The sequence below is a fragment of the Oreochromis niloticus genome, linkage group LG15 (assembly GCF_001858045.2).
Source record: "Oreochromis niloticus isolate F11D_XX linkage group LG15, O_niloticus_UMD_NMBU, whole genome shotgun sequence".
Lineage (NCBI taxonomy): Eukaryota > Metazoa > Chordata > Actinopteri > Cichliformes > Cichlidae > Oreochromis > Oreochromis niloticus.
In genome coordinates this window covers 33,793,314-33,808,855 of record NC_031980.2, presented here as the reverse complement: position 1 = coordinate 33,808,855, position 15,542 = coordinate 33,793,314, and the positions used below count along the sequence as shown (strand labels likewise).

Genomic DNA, 15,542 nt, shown 5'->3' with positions numbered 1-15,542 from the left:
TACATTGCCATGAACAATATATGACCAGTGCTTGGAGTTTGATAATAAGATATACTGTAATACTCTTTATTTTAGTGTTTTTTAGTCATGTGTTAACACTTTCTAGGACACTAATTTAGATTGAGTTAATGAGTTAAACATCTATCTTTTGGCTTTAAGTGTAATCTTGTGTTGGTGTAAGTTGTCTGTGGGGTCAGAAAGGTCAGTGCATCACCAAGGATTTACCCCAGCAACAACCTCTTTCATTCAATAAGGCCAGCGAACGGGGGCACCTTACAATGATATCATCTTACTGGTAACACTGGGATATTGTCTGTGGCCAACTCCCAGTGGCCCACTTTGGTAGTTATACAGAATTGCAGGTATGCAGGAAATCTTCACACTTAAGAGGGAGGTTTACATATTCTAGGATGCGCTTGTGTGACTTTTCTGGACTGATATAAGGATTAGAATCATAACCATATCACATATATGAAAAAAAAACCTTTACTTGATATGTTTTGTGTGTGTTCGATATGCGTGAGCTCCCCGAGGCTCAGGTGTAACAAATACAAGCCTCAACTCAAAAGGTATTGGGTTTCTACCTGGTAGAGTCTGGCTGGCTTCTTTCAGCTTCTGTTACCAGGCTGCTCTCATCACTAATTTATGTTTTCTTTGCCGCAAAGCTTTGAGTAGCTGGTTGGTTGGATGGTTGGTCAGCTAAACGGTCAGGGAGGACAGTGTTTTTCTCTCTTTCTGAGCAGTGCACCACCAGGGCTCCTAGGGGAGGACCCAGCTTAAGTTGGGGCTGATGCAGACCGGAGAGGCTATGAGCCCGCAGGACTCCAAGGCAGCAGGGGCCGAGGCCACGGAGGAGCAGAAGGCCCAGAACCAGAGCCAGAATCAGGGGTCTCCGGAGCCCACAGCGCCTCCGCTCCCTCCCCCTTCACCGCCACCAGCAGGGCCACCAGAATACCCCAGACCTAAGCTCATCTTCCACACCCAGCTGGCTCATGGGAGTCCCACAGGGCGGATTCATGGATTCACTAATGTCAAGGAGTTGTATGCCAAGATCGCAGAAGTGTTCAACATCTCCCCCTCAGAGGTACAAATACACTCGGCTATGAATGCAATAAAATAATAAAGTGACATGTTCAGTTGTGGAAACAGTCACATTTTTTAAAAAAATCATTTGCTTGTTTTTTTTTTTAACCAGTAGAAATTCAGGACTATCAGGCTAGTTGTGAATAGGTGTTAGGTTTCCATTCTCTGCTTCTTCTTTTTTTTCCATGATGCGCAATGATCATTTACTACTTACTGTCAGCCAGCATGTGTATTGGTTTGCACCTTGACCAGGACCAATAGCGGAAAGAAATAACCATATAACGACTTCTTATCAGTTAACAAACATCTAACGTGACAAGCTACAGTTATAGAGTCCTAAAAAAAAAAAAAAAACAACAGAAGGAAATAATTTTATTTTGAAAGGTGATCAACCCACAAAGTAGAGTAGAAAATAAGATATTGTGTGCTTAGTCACTCATAGGAATATAACACTCAGCCTGTTTTTATGAATAGAACTGAATGCCTACTTGTTAAAGTTCCTTCAGAATTAAAGACGTATTACAGCACACTCATGTAAAGTATCACAGTTTGAGCAGATAATATAACTTACAGTATATATATTTTCTTTCCCCCCAGAATAATTACTAGATAACTAAATAGTTCACTTGTAGCTTTGTAGATTACCAAATTGTTGCTTAAATAAATAAATAAATTTTTATTTATATAGCACCTTTCTAGACAGAATCACAAAGTGCTGCACATAAGATTAAAAGTCATAAAAAGATTTAAAAAGAGAAAATAAAACAGGCAAATAATTAACCAAAAGCAATTTTAAAAAGGTAAGTTTTGAGTTGTTTTTTAAAAACAGCTACTGAGTCCACAGTTCTTAATGCTTGGGGGAGAGAGTTCCACAGTCTCGGGGCCACATTGGCAAAAGCTCTATCACCCTTAGTCCTCCTCTTAGTATTTTTTATAGCAAGTAAGCCCAGATCAGATGACCTCAAAGACCTGCTAGGGACATAAGGCTGTAGCAGATCAAAGATGTAGGCTGGTGCCAGTCCATGCACAGCTCTGTAGGTCAAGACCAGGATCTTAAAATCAACTCTAAATTTAACAGGAAGCCAGTGTAACTGAGATAACAATGGTGTCACATGCGAGTACTTGGAGGATTTTGTCAAAAGCCTCGCTGCAGCATTTTGCACAACCTGCAGACGATCCAGAGAACCTTTGCTAAGACACATAAACAGCGAATTACAATAATCCAACCGTGACGAAATAAATGCATGTATAGCAATCTCCAGTTCAGATCGAGATAAAATCGGGCTTAGCCTAGCCACATTTCTTAAATGATAAAAACAAGACCGAACCAGAGAATTGACCTTGCAGTAAGGTTACAGAAGAAGCTGCTCATAAGGCCTAAGATCCTTGAGTTGAGACCTTGACTGTGAACCTTTGGAAGGCCTGGATGGAACAGCCTGTTACGCCCCTGAGTGCTAAACATGGTAAAAGGCAAATTCTTTTAAGATGGGCATTTAGATTAAATTCAGCCGGAGCAGGTGTTAATAGATGCAAGAGTGATCAAAGAAAGAGTAGGAGGAAACAGTAAATAAAAAATAATCTAATTAATAAAAATATACACAAATGATTTGCAGTTTGATTTCTCAAACATGAAAAATGTATCTGACTTTATGTGCACCAGTACACATGAATAAACTGGGAAAAGACCTGAATGCCTTTTTTTGCTGCTATTTTGCTTCATTCTATAGTTGATTGAACACACTTGGCAACAGAACATCACTCTTCAACTCTGGCCCTATCAGCTAGTTATCAGCTATGAAGGCCAACCATGAAGGCTTTCAGCGTATCTGATAGATGTAAACGTAAGAGTGACGGAGACCAAGTTACATTTCATAGTAAATGACCTTGATGCTCTTGTCGGGCACCCGCCAACCATGACTGTGACACAGAAACATGCGGCACGCAATGTTCAACCTTGTTAAAGTAACCTTTGACATGCAATATCTGTTTTAGAAGGAAACAATCAATATGAGATTATTTTAGATAAGTGTTAAATTTGTTCCCTTAGTATTTTTTTTTACTTTATCTTTGATGCATTTACATAGATTTACAATACTAATAATGTATTATAATGCAATACAGTCACATGTAGTCTGATATTATTAACGCAGCCCTGCAACTTGGAGGATCAAGCTGTCAAAAGTAATCTGCAGCTGTAGAATATACTGCAAACACTTCCCCATCTGAAGTTGAAACTGTGTGTCAGCCATGTCATGTCACATCCAAGAATTCAGCAACAAATAAACATACAAACAACAACAAAAAGCTGCTTACTAAATGCACAGATAATACAGATTCATGAATTACCTTGCAACAAACACATTAGTAAAAGCAAAATCTTTTTTTTTAATGTGAAGTATATTATGTTTGGTCAGGGTAGGCTGCAACAGAACAAACACTCTCCCTGCAATATAGAGACAATTTATGATAAAATGCAACTAGTTTATTTACTTTAACAACATGCACTGTATAACTGCCTAAAATCCAATTGCATGCAGACAGTGAGAAGTGTCCTTGACCTCAGATGGAATCAATAGCAGCGGCATAGCATACAGTTATTGTAAAGCCAGGTATCAGAGAAGACTTTGGACGACAGTAAGACCACTACGTTTGCCAAGGCAGTTATTATGAATAGGAACTGCTCCAAGATAACAGTCAACTCAAGTTATCTCGAATGTCTGTTACGGTTTATGAAAGAAAACTGAACTTTGACATCTGCTCGCACAGCAAAAGCTCAAGTTTTCAGAAATGCACGGACAAGATATTCTACATTCAAAAGTTCAATCCCACAATGTTAAATATGCAACTGCTCTTTTAAAACACATTTGCTTCAATGCATGAGTGACGTTAAATAGGTGATCTCGAGAGCCAGTCAGCTCTGATGACTTTGAGATGCTTTTTTATAAAAGGATTTGGATCTGTAGTGTGAATCAGTAACAAGTATGATTATGTGATCTTCTAAAGCAGAAGGAAAAAAATGTGTATGTCTACTCAACCTGTCTGTATCTTGTGGCTTAATAGTTTTGTATGAAGTTGAAACTTCTAAATGAAGTTTCTTAATTATTCACCACCGCCGGATGTGCCACTGAAAACAACATGACCGCAAATTCAGCTAAGCTTATTGTTTGGCTCTACTGCCCTCTGCTGTTTAATCTCTGTACAGCACAGCTTGAGAAATTTCGATGTGGTCCATTTGCTTTTGTAATAAAACAAGAGGAAGTTAATGAAAGAACAAGAGAGGCTGCAGGGTTACAGTTTTATGGTCAATGCATTCAGTGGCAATTAGATTTTAATGCCAACAAATGTGCTTAAATCAGTCCAGTATTAGAAATAATGAGAATAATAAATTGCTAGTGAAAATAGAAATAATACTATTAATGCATGCTTAATCAGTCCCATGGCTTATTAATTTTTGTGAGTCTTTATACTGGTTACAGGCCTTGCTTGACTCACTTTTTCACTTTACTTTACCAAATATGTCCATTCCTTCTCCTCAGATCCTGTTCTGCACTCTCAACTCTCATAAAGTGGACATGCAGAAACTACTGGGAGGACAGATTGGACTGGAGGACTTCATCTTTGCCCATGTAAGAGGGGAGACCAAAGAGGTGGAGGTGACAAAGACAGAAGATGCACTGGGTCTCACGATCACAGACAACGGGGCCGGCTACGCTTTCATCAAGGTGGATGAGAAGTTTCTTTACCAACTGCTGCAAAATTTGGAGTTTTTGTGATGATTAATAACACAAAGCACAGAGCAGAAGCTCCAGTCTTCAGCTGGTCAGTGCTACCTTACAGTTTGAGGCCACAGAGGTATTTGAAAAGATAAAACCAAGGACATTTTCATGGTTTTCGGTACTAATTTACCAAATAATCATTAAAATTACATAAATCCACTTTTCTGAGAAACTTAAAAGTCAAACATATTAAAATCCCATTTTCTTTTTTTGGTCATATTGCAATAATAAAAATCTGTCATTGCAAAATCTGTAATGATTACACTAGTTGTAATATGTCAATGCATTGTGCTTTCCCTCCCAAAAAGGACCATAAATATTGAAAACAGTTGATAACTCAAATCTTCATATACTGTATTTAGTCAAATATTTTTCTTTCAGAGGATAAAGGAAGGCAGCACCATCGACCGGCTGAAGACAGTATGTGTTGGAGACCACATCGAGGCCATCAATGACCAGAGCATTGTAGGGTGTCGACACTATGAGGTTGCAAAGATGCTAAAAGAGCAACCGAGAGGCGTACCCTTCACTCTTCGCCTTGTGGGACCCAAGAAAGCCTTTGGTAAGTGGAACATGGTACATATTTTTTTAGTTTGATTGTTAATTTTAGACTTTAATATGGGTGTTTCAACTTGAACTCCCTTAGAACATTAGGTGTCACTGGGTCTGCACACAAATACTATTAAAACTCAGTAGTGTCACTAACATTCATACTAAAAGTGTCAGTACTATTGCTTCCTGGCCTTTGCACTCACTGCCCTACATTAAAGTTTATGTGTAGCTATGTGATACAATAAAACCAGCAGGGTTCCTGGTGCTAAAACAATGGGAAAAAACTGTGATTTATAGCATGGCATGGCTATCTAATATTATAAGCACACCAACTTCTCCCTGTAGGACAGCCCACAGAAAGCGGACACTAATAGCTTATTGCCGTCCTGCCTGACATTGTCCCCAGCTGTTGATGGGGTTAGTACTCCTCAGTTGTTTTTCATAACTCATCAGCAAAAACAGAAAGAGGATGCAGGGATATTTCACTGGTGGTATGCCGGTGGGCCTTGAACTCTTGTTAAACTTTCCAGCCACATTTAATTGACCAGTGTTACAGCAGTCAGCTGCAATGGCTGTGTGTGAAGTATAAATAAAAAATGCAGAAGAAGAAGAATGCACATGTAAATGAATTCACTTTGTGTATATAGACTGAGTCTATAATACTGCAGAAAAATATAAACTAATAATGTTTCCCCCTCTCAGTTTTTGTTTCTCTTTGTAAATCAACTGTCGTCTTACTTACGGAGTAAAATTTAATTACCAGACATGCACATACAATATTAAAAAGGCTGTGAATGATTTTTGCTGTTGTTGTTGTTATTAACACTGGGGAACAATTAATCACAAATCTCTAACAGGAATACTGGAAACACCATTTAGACATGAACATGCGCGCTTACACGGAGGCAGACATTTACTTTTCTGTCCTTACAGACTAATTCTCAATTTAAGCAGGACAACACTATTTGCAGTTATTGTAGTAGGGTCTCTGCCTTACAATATAAGTCACCTTGAGGCAACTGCTGTTGTGACTTGGAGCTATATGCATAACTTTGAATCGAACTGAATGTTTAATCTGTTAAAGGTCTACACTAAATTTGACCAAAACCTGGTTCCATCCCTACCTAAACCTAAAAGGGCTTCAGCTCTGTTCCGGTTGTTGCTGCTCCAAGTTGAGGACTGAGTATCTCAGGGTCTTGTTCACAAGTGAGGGGAGAGGGGAGAAGGAGATCACCAGACGAATTGGTGCTGCAGCTGCAGTGATGGATGCTGTACCGGTTTGTCATTGTGAAAAGACAACTGAGCGTAAAAGCCGGTACCCTCACCTACAGTCATGAGTTTGGGTAGTGACTGAAAGAATAAGATTGCAGATACAAGCGGTGGAAATGAGCTTTCTTTAAAGGGTGGGTGGTCTCTCCCTTAGAGATTTGGTGAGGAGTTCAGCCATTTGGGAGGTGCTCAGAGTCGCGTCCAGAATTGTTTCATAGGGGTAGCAATATGGGGGACACTAAAAATATAACCCCAAAAACATTTAATGTTTCAACTCATAATGGGGTGTCTTCCTATGTCTTGTGCTCATGTTTATTAAAATTATTACCAAATAGCAAATTTTGGGGGGTTGGCCAGTGCCCCCCGGTCCCCCCTTAATTGCGCCCCTGTTCAGAGTAGCTGCTACTCGTCCACGTCGGAAGGAGCAACTTGAGGTGGTTCAAGCATCTGACAAGGATGCCTCCTGGGCGCCTCCTGGGTGAGGTGTTCTGGCCATGTCCCACTGGGAGGAGGCCCCGGGGCAGACCCAGGACATGCTGGACAGATTACATTACTCGGCTGGCCTGGGAAAACCGTGGTGTTCCCTGGACAAGCTGGAGGAGGTGGACGGGGAGAGGGAGGGCTGGGCTTCTCTGCTTAGACTGCTGCCCCCATGACTCGGCCTTGGATAAGCAGAAGAAAATGGATAGATGGATGGATGGCAGTGCACTCATGAGAACAGCCTTCTGCGTTACATTCCTAACCCCCCCGTCTCATAAATATATAGTCAGCTTGTTAACGTTATGTGGACTGAATTGTTGTGTGAGAATTGTTGTGTGGGACCCTGTTGCAATGTAACAGCAAAACGTTTGAGAAAAAATGGAAAGAAGAAGCAACTTTCTTTGAACAAGGAGAAACTCATTGCAGCGCAAGGCTCATGGCAGACTGCCATCTGCCTGGATGGGCTGGGCTTGGAGATGGGAAGAGAGAGAAGAAGACATAAACCATGCTAACACAGCGATAAAGAGTGAAGGGCGAGGGAGAGAGAAAAGACACAGCAGCTCATTTTTCACACTCTTGCAGAGTCACTGCCAAAGAAATTAAGTAAAGTAAATGTTTGATCCAAATGTACATGTTGTGCTTTCCCTGTTTTACAGAGCTCAAAAGGTACTTTTATTTATATTTCACTCAAATGTCTGCCAGGAAATAAAAAGAAGTAGCTAGCAGGTTCATCAGCTAATAGTGATTTGACAAGCCACCTTGTGCTGTATTTGCTTTTATGTCTTGTTACAGTCTGACAAGCTTGTTTAAGCTGACATCAGCGGCACTGTGGTGCCTCTATGCTACACACATCAAATCTCTGTGCCTTTCAAACAGCAAAGGTCCTTAACAGCATGAGGTAATCCTTGTGCTTTTAACTGCATGAGGTATCTCTTTATGAAAAATAGTTTACCTGTCAACAGTTCAGTGAGTTGTTGATTTATTGCATCCTTGTTACAGTGTGTAGAGGAAACACCTTACTCTCCTTTCCTAAGTGAATCTGAGTGGGTTGGAGCCTCACTGTCCACAGCACGCTTATCAGACAGGAAACCAAATCCATGGTTAACTGGCTTACTTCCTGCAACAGATCGGTATCTCGTAACATGTTGTCACATCTCTGTTAACAGATATTCCAGTCTTTTTGAGAATGCCATACACATCAAAATACCAGCATAGAATAAACTTGCATAATTCTGATTGGGATGGATTACAGCGTGGATTAGTTTGCTTTTGAAGCTGTCGTGTTATCTTGTTACTGTTTTATAGCTATCTCTCATGGTCCATGAGGAAATGACAATTGAGAACCCAAGCTGAGTGGCATCCCCATATCAAGCTCCTTTAATAAACCCGGCAATTTTCCAGTATATCACGTTGTGCTTTCAGTCTCCACCTCTTTTGTGTGTGTGTGAACTGTGACAGTGTGGTGTGACCCTCTGCATGACAGTGATAAGAGCAGAAACACATCCCCTCATCTCACTGGGTAAATCTGTCAATCGCAGGTCTTTTTAGGTGTGTTGGCAACTAAATGACTTGAATTAAAAGCGGAAACATGCTGCCAAATGGCATTTTGATGGATTCAATTAAAAGTAAGATGATAAAGTACACTCGAATCCTAAAATTGTAACACATGTTGGTTCTCATACTCACACACATAGAGATTAAAGCTGAAGTTCTTTTTTGTTTTTGTGTGCATCATGAAGGTTTACTCAGTATTTGTAGAGTCTGTGGCTGGAGCCGCTGTATTTCAAAGACTAAAAGTCATATAAACCTCAGCTCCAATTAAGATATGTCATTTATTAGCATTTATTAGACTTTTTAGATCATATTTGACTCGCAGCAGGACAAACATGCTACATAGAGTAGTTGCTTCTGGAGTATCAGTTGTTTATACTGTTAGCGTGACATAGCTGATGCTGACCTCTGACCTTACCCCTGAACTAGTATTTTCTCTTAGGAATTATTGAAATAACCAGATGAGCATTTTAATGCAGACGTCAGGAGACGTGGGCTCAAATTCTTTCTCTGGGAACTATTTACCCATTGAGCATCTCTTTGAAATACCAGAGCGCTACAGTCATGCTTGTACCAGTGACCTAAATTCTAACATCAGTCTGCAAATTTTTTCAATTCTGCATGCAAATGTTCATTTAGGGGTTTAGTGTGTTAGTAGTGACCTTCAAGTGATCTGTTTTTCACATAGGGCCAGGTAAGTTTGTATCGGTATTTCCCCCTTATAAATTAAATAATCATTTAAAAACTTAATATTGTAATTTTGATTGTGATCTGAAACATTTAAGTATGAGAAATATATAAAACAGACTAAGAAAGGAAGGGAGGAAATTTAAAGTCTATGAATTTGTCTACTTCTCCAACAACTTTCCATAGTTTGTATACAGGAAAATGCCCACTGGTGTCGCAAGAGCTTTTTATGTACTTCTGTAAACATTATAGGCTTTAATTTCATTGTAATTTGTTAGTTGTTCTTAGACAGTTAGGCATCTAATATGACAGTTTTCAAAATCTAAATATTCAGAATACCTCTGCAGAAAATATTCGCAAGACACTTTTGTGAGTATTCAATGCTTTCATGGGTCAGTTTTTAAGAAAGAAAAGAAAACATTATTGCGTATCATCACACAGTAACATGTTCTGTTTTCTCTAAAACATGGAAACAAAACAGTCAAGATGATTTAAACATATTTAACTGAAAATGAAAATGGCCAGAAAGTTCTGGACTATTAGAGTAACTATTATAACCATTAACCACTGTCTTCACATAAAATAAATCTCCACAACTACCATCTGTAATAATCAATATTAGTTCATAATTTACACACACAAAAAAAATGCTTATTACAAATGATCTGTGCATTGTATGTGTGAGTGTGGGAGTCTCCCACACTCACTGAAATGACAGCACGGGTACCTTTTTATTCTTTTTTTTTTAATCTTTAATCTCTTATTTTAGGAAAAGCCATTACATTTCAGTCTAAAAGAATGAAAGAAACATTTTAGGCATTTTTTAATGCTGTGAAATGTCAAAATAGGTCAAATGCGACCTGAACAGTATGTAAAGGTTAAATATGTTTAATGTTTTTTAAACAAAAGTATAAAAAAACACCCTGGCACTGACTTAATGTTATTTTTTTTCAGTTATGGAGTTTGCTGTTAAAAAACAAGTATTCTGTAAAAATCAACAGATGAGGGTTGTTTTAATTTTGTTTGTATGTGTGTTGGTGTTTCACTTAGATTTCCACGAAATGACTGAAAACCACATAAATCAAATTAGAACATTTTAGAATATCTGTCATAGGTTCAGTGCAGCATTTTGGTATGATGAACACAAAATCATCAAAAACGTGTTGTTGTATAAAATATAATGGGGCTCAAAATTGCCCCGCTGAGGGTTAAAGATATGCACGGCAATGCTGAGACAAATGAAAATATGAATCCATTTGAATTCACAAATGTTGCCTTTCAATTACTGCACTGTACAGTATACAGATTATCTAATGATGCAGGTCTTACCAAATGATTTGGGGTGAACGTTTTTAAGACAAACACAGTCATTAGCCTAACAACAGCCAGCAGTGAGACTGGAAATACATTAGATAAAAACCTAAAAAAAATATCATATAAAGACTGTGGGTTTCAGATTTTTAGATTTTCACTGGATGGGATACAACTTCCAAATAAGGAATGGAAATCTTTAAGCATTGTTATAGTTGTCTTTCTTTTCCAAAGAACTGTGTTGACAGTGATGTGTTGGAAGGAACACATCAGCCTCATGGGAAATAATCGAAGAATATATTCATAGTTTGCAAGAATAAAAAAAAAAAAAATCTATGTTACACAATTAACACCATGCTACGTCTAACCAAATAAACATTTGACTTTGATTAATGATTGTCGTTCTGCGTGTGTGGTTAGACATGATTGGAATGAGGACTAGAGCGCCAAAGTCTAATGAGGGCAAGATGGTGAATGGGAAGGAAACACTGCGACTAAGGTCCAAGGGTTCTGCTACAGTTCAGGAAGTGGTGAGTTTCACATGTCCTGCCAGACAATGACTGATTAAATTTTCAGATGTACTCAGTGCACGTGCACACACACACACACACACACACACACACACACACACACACACACACACACACACACACACACACACACATGCTGATATAGAGCATTTTAAATACCCTCTTATCAACACTTGAACTCTTTTTTTTGTCTTGTGTCCAGCACGCTCTGATTTAAGGTTTTTCCTCTGTGTTAAGTCACACTCAAAGCTCACATGGGGCATCACAGACCTGACTTGAGCTGGAAGTAACTGAACTGTTTGACTCCACTCACACATAAACAAACAAACAAAACTCCTTCACTGGAAGTGACCTTTATAAACAAAGTTATCATTACTTCCCACACAAATGTTTAATGGTTGAACCACCAGTCATTTTGTTCACTGCCTTTTATGTATCATGGTTTTCACACACTTGACACAGAGCTATTATATCATATATTATATTAGTGCTTTTTAGTAACATTTTAAATATGTGGGCTCTATAGTTTCAGTTTTTCATCAAATAAACCCCGTGGCAGTTATAAGAGACTAGAAAAAGAAGAGTGAACTGGTTGTGTATGTCTACATTTACGTACATGTCTTTCATCTGCAGAGCACAAAATAAACAAGACTGAGTGTGATCAGATTATTTGAGTGGGCAGAATTGTTCTTGTTTAATTTAATTAAAGTGTTTTTTACGTGTTAAATTGAATCTTCTTTATTATGTTGGAAAAAAATCTTGGAAATCATTTTGTTTGTGCTGGATATTTTACCATATACTGATCTGGAATGTGATCAAACAGAATATATAAATACATTTACATCATTTCATAATAAGGAGAATTACTGGATTTTTAACACTAAGGGATTCATCATCCATAGATGCCCTTATAACTTTATAACAGTAAACTTAAAACAAAGTGCCTGAAAAAGGAGCAATCCAGTAAAATCATACATGACCTGCTGTCTTAGATCCTCTGACACCATGTTTATCATAGTATTACACACTTTTGTTTGTATGCGTCATGCCAGCAGAATGAATTTGAAGAACGAGCCACCAAAAAAGTGGACGACCTGTTGGAGAGCTACATGGGCATCAGAGACCTGGAGCTGGGTAAGACTTGCCGACTAACATATTTGTCCTTAAAAGGAATGTAATTTTCACTAGTTGATAGGAATGAGCTGCTAGCAAGTGGTTTCTGTTTAGCATTGTCGGGTGAAATCTGATGCAAAGAGGCTTCTGCATCAGATTGCTGTGATCACTCCTAGTAGAAGTGAAACTTGAAAAAATATGATGCAAAATGGAACCATGCAACATTTGTTTTACTGCTGAAACCAACACATTTCAAAGGGAGTGACTTTTACTTTGATAGTCTCTGTTTCCAGTATGAATCCTTCTCATCACCACTTGTTGACTAGTTAGCAGACAATGCAGCATCTTCCATGCTAATGTGCTGGAAACAAAAGTAGCCACAGGTAAGGTTTTTGATGCTGCACCATAAGACTGCTAGCAACACTTGGCAACCAGTTGTGGCAGTTTTATTTAGCAACCAAGGGGTCACTGACTGGTCACTAGGTCTGTGTGAATGGGGAATTTGCAGTTTGGGAATTTGGGAATACACAGTTTTCCCTAACGATTGAATGGTTGCTAACTGGCCTCCAGCCCTGTATCAAAGGGGCATAAGGAATGAATCCAGTCCCTGACAAATGCAGAAACAAAAAGGAACAAGCATTCAGGAGTTCGTCTCTCAGTTTTTACTCTTCCTAGGATCTCAATGTAAACAATGTTTAATCATGTTTAATGTTTAATTTGACAAAATTTTGAAAGATTTAGAATTTGGTGCTTTTATGGAGGAGAAGAAAAATGACAAAAATATCTTATTCTAGATATGTACATGTTCACTTGCATGTATATCTCAGCTGAAGGACTTTGCTCAGTTGTCATGGAGAGCTAATACTTGCCATTTCATGCTCAGCTGAGCAACCTAGAGCTACTGATGGTCATAAAGGCTAAAAGCCTCTGAAAAGAAAAACATTAAGTGGACCTTTTTTTTAGTCAGGGTTAATAATAGTAGAAATTGGCAGCATCACATCCTTACTAAATATCACAAGAACTGCACAAGGATGAAGAATGAGCAAGAATTCGGGTCTATTGTGCTGAGAAGTTGAGAGTGATATGAAATTGCCCTTTCCCAGACTCTCAAAGCCAGTGGCCTGATGTTGCATGAACCTCATCTAAAATAGGGCAATGATTTCTTACCCTGCTCTTCACCCCGTTGCTTGCTTGGATCTCCTCCTAAAAAATATGTTTAGTTTCTTTTTCTTTTTCTTGTTTTTTTGTTGAGAAAACCACTTGGGAAAATATGATTTACTAAATATGATTTACTCTCACTGACAGTTTGCTTTAAAAAGGGATGCTGACAATCTCTGAATATCCTTTAAATGCTCGCACAGTGGATTAGACTAGATTAGACTAGAATAGACTGTATATCTGTACAAGGCCACTTTTCTACATTATGCTTGACATTAAAATAAAATAAAAGGCTTTATTAGTCAGAAAGATTGAATAAATGTACAATAAACTTAAATTTCTTATTTATACAGCCTGAATGCAAATACAATAAGATTCCACAATTAGTATATACTCAGGGTTCCCATAAGTGCAATGGCTTCCCAGGGATATTTCAACACACAACGACTGACGTTCATGAATACACATGATTCCAGAGACAAGCCAATGCCCATGTTACTGCCTGCTTTTGTAAAATTAAACAGAATTCCAGTCTGAGTATTTCTTGAGAAAAATGCTTGCACATTTTGTGTTTTTACTTGGTGTCCCACGGCTTAAAGATTACAAGGTTACACCAGAATAACTGTAGATAAGAATGAGTAAATTTTATATGTACATTCTTGTGTCCCATTTTCTCTGCAGCAACCACCATTGTGGAAGCGGGCAAAGACAAGAAGAACCCCGATGACTTTGCAGAGGCACTGGATTCAGTTCTGGGGGATTTTGCCTTCCCTGATGTTTTTTTGTTTGATGTATGGGGAGCTATTGGAGATGTCAAAAATGGCAGAATCTAGACATTTATTGTACACATAAGAGAGAAGAGTTCTGTTCTCTGGTATATCAAGCTGCAAAAAAGTAAAACGTAGAAGTGCTTAAATATTGCCTTCCAGTCCCTATATTCATTTTGAATCACTTGCAATCGTGGCCGTACTGCGATATTTTTCGAGAAATGAAATGTCACTAATTTGTGCATAACAGATTCTTAATGTACTACTAAACTGAACTGTCAAATCTTTACAAGAAATACAATGCACAGAAATCTGCCGAGTAGTTTTAAATACATTTGGCTAAATGAATAATCAGAAATCACTAATTTATCATCATTAAAAAGCTGTGATTGAATATTTAATTAAAAAGAGATGCATTTAAAAGAAGTCTTCACCTCTGCCACAAGCATGCAATGGTATGTTATGAAACTGCAAGAGTTGGGATCAGCTGAGGGAAATCAGTAAGCACCAGTAAGTCTGTTTCACTTTGAAAGGAACTGTCAGGAAAACAGGAAAGAAACATTTACAGGACATTCAAAGACCAAATGAGTAATCTTTCTCTCAGTTAACAACAACTTATATAAGTAAAATAAAAAAAAAATCTGTGCTTTAGATTTTACCAAGCATTCCAGAAAAATGCATTGCAGCTTTAAATATTCTCTGTCTTGCAGTAGCTGACTGACCTGACTTGAACTTAAAAAAATTAAAAAAACAAAAAAAAAAAATCTGCTTTAGGACATTAATTAAAGCTGTCATCTAAAAACTGAATACCAGGGGAGCAATCTTCAGCTGGATGTTCCTGCTCTGCAATTCAGATTCCCACATGTGGAAATTGCTGTCAAACACCAAATTTGACCCAAAAAGTTCCCACAGTCAAAAAGAAATCAAAAAATTATTTTGGTGGACTCTTGTGCTTGTATGTAAACTCTTACTCTTACTTTTCCTTAAAAAACGGAAAGAATTTCTTGTGTTTGTTGACAACAGGAAAACGTTACATATTCACTTTAACATTGTACCATGTTTCACTGAGGGAGCCTTCAGTCTGTTTAAAAAAGAGAGAGAATGCAAATATACTATAGCAGTTTGTTGTAGCATTTCATTATCACTGCTCTTAGTTTCAGTGTGTAGATCTCACTTTGTGTTTCTGCATTGGTTAGTATTTCCAGTAAAAAGAAGGAAGCATTAACTAAACACTGGAGTGGCATATTTTTTCTGCCTTACTGTTT

At 38.2% G+C, this 15,542-nt stretch overlaps 1 protein-coding gene across 2 annotated transcripts; it reads left to right on the top strand.

Moving 5' to 3' along the window:
- Positions 1-639: 639 nt before the first annotated feature.
- On the top strand, positions 640-15,476 carry gipc3 (GIPC PDZ domain containing family, member 3). 2 transcript variants are annotated; one of them, XM_025899219.1, is made up of 6 exons: positions 640-1,084; positions 4,620-4,805; positions 5,241-5,421; positions 11,130-11,239; positions 12,295-12,373; positions 14,192-15,476. In XM_025899219.1, the coding sequence occupies exons 1-6, from the start codon at positions 791-793 to the stop codon at positions 14,341-14,343; spliced, it is 1,002 nt and encodes a 333-aa protein (XP_025755004.1). In that variant the 5' UTR covers positions 640-790; the 3' UTR covers positions 14,344-15,476. The 2 variants fall into 2 exon arrangements, with proteins under 2 accessions (XP_025755004.1, XP_003449103.1); XM_003449055.5 differs by having other exon boundaries at positions 12,292-12,373.
- Positions 15,477-15,542: the final 66 nt, after the last annotated feature.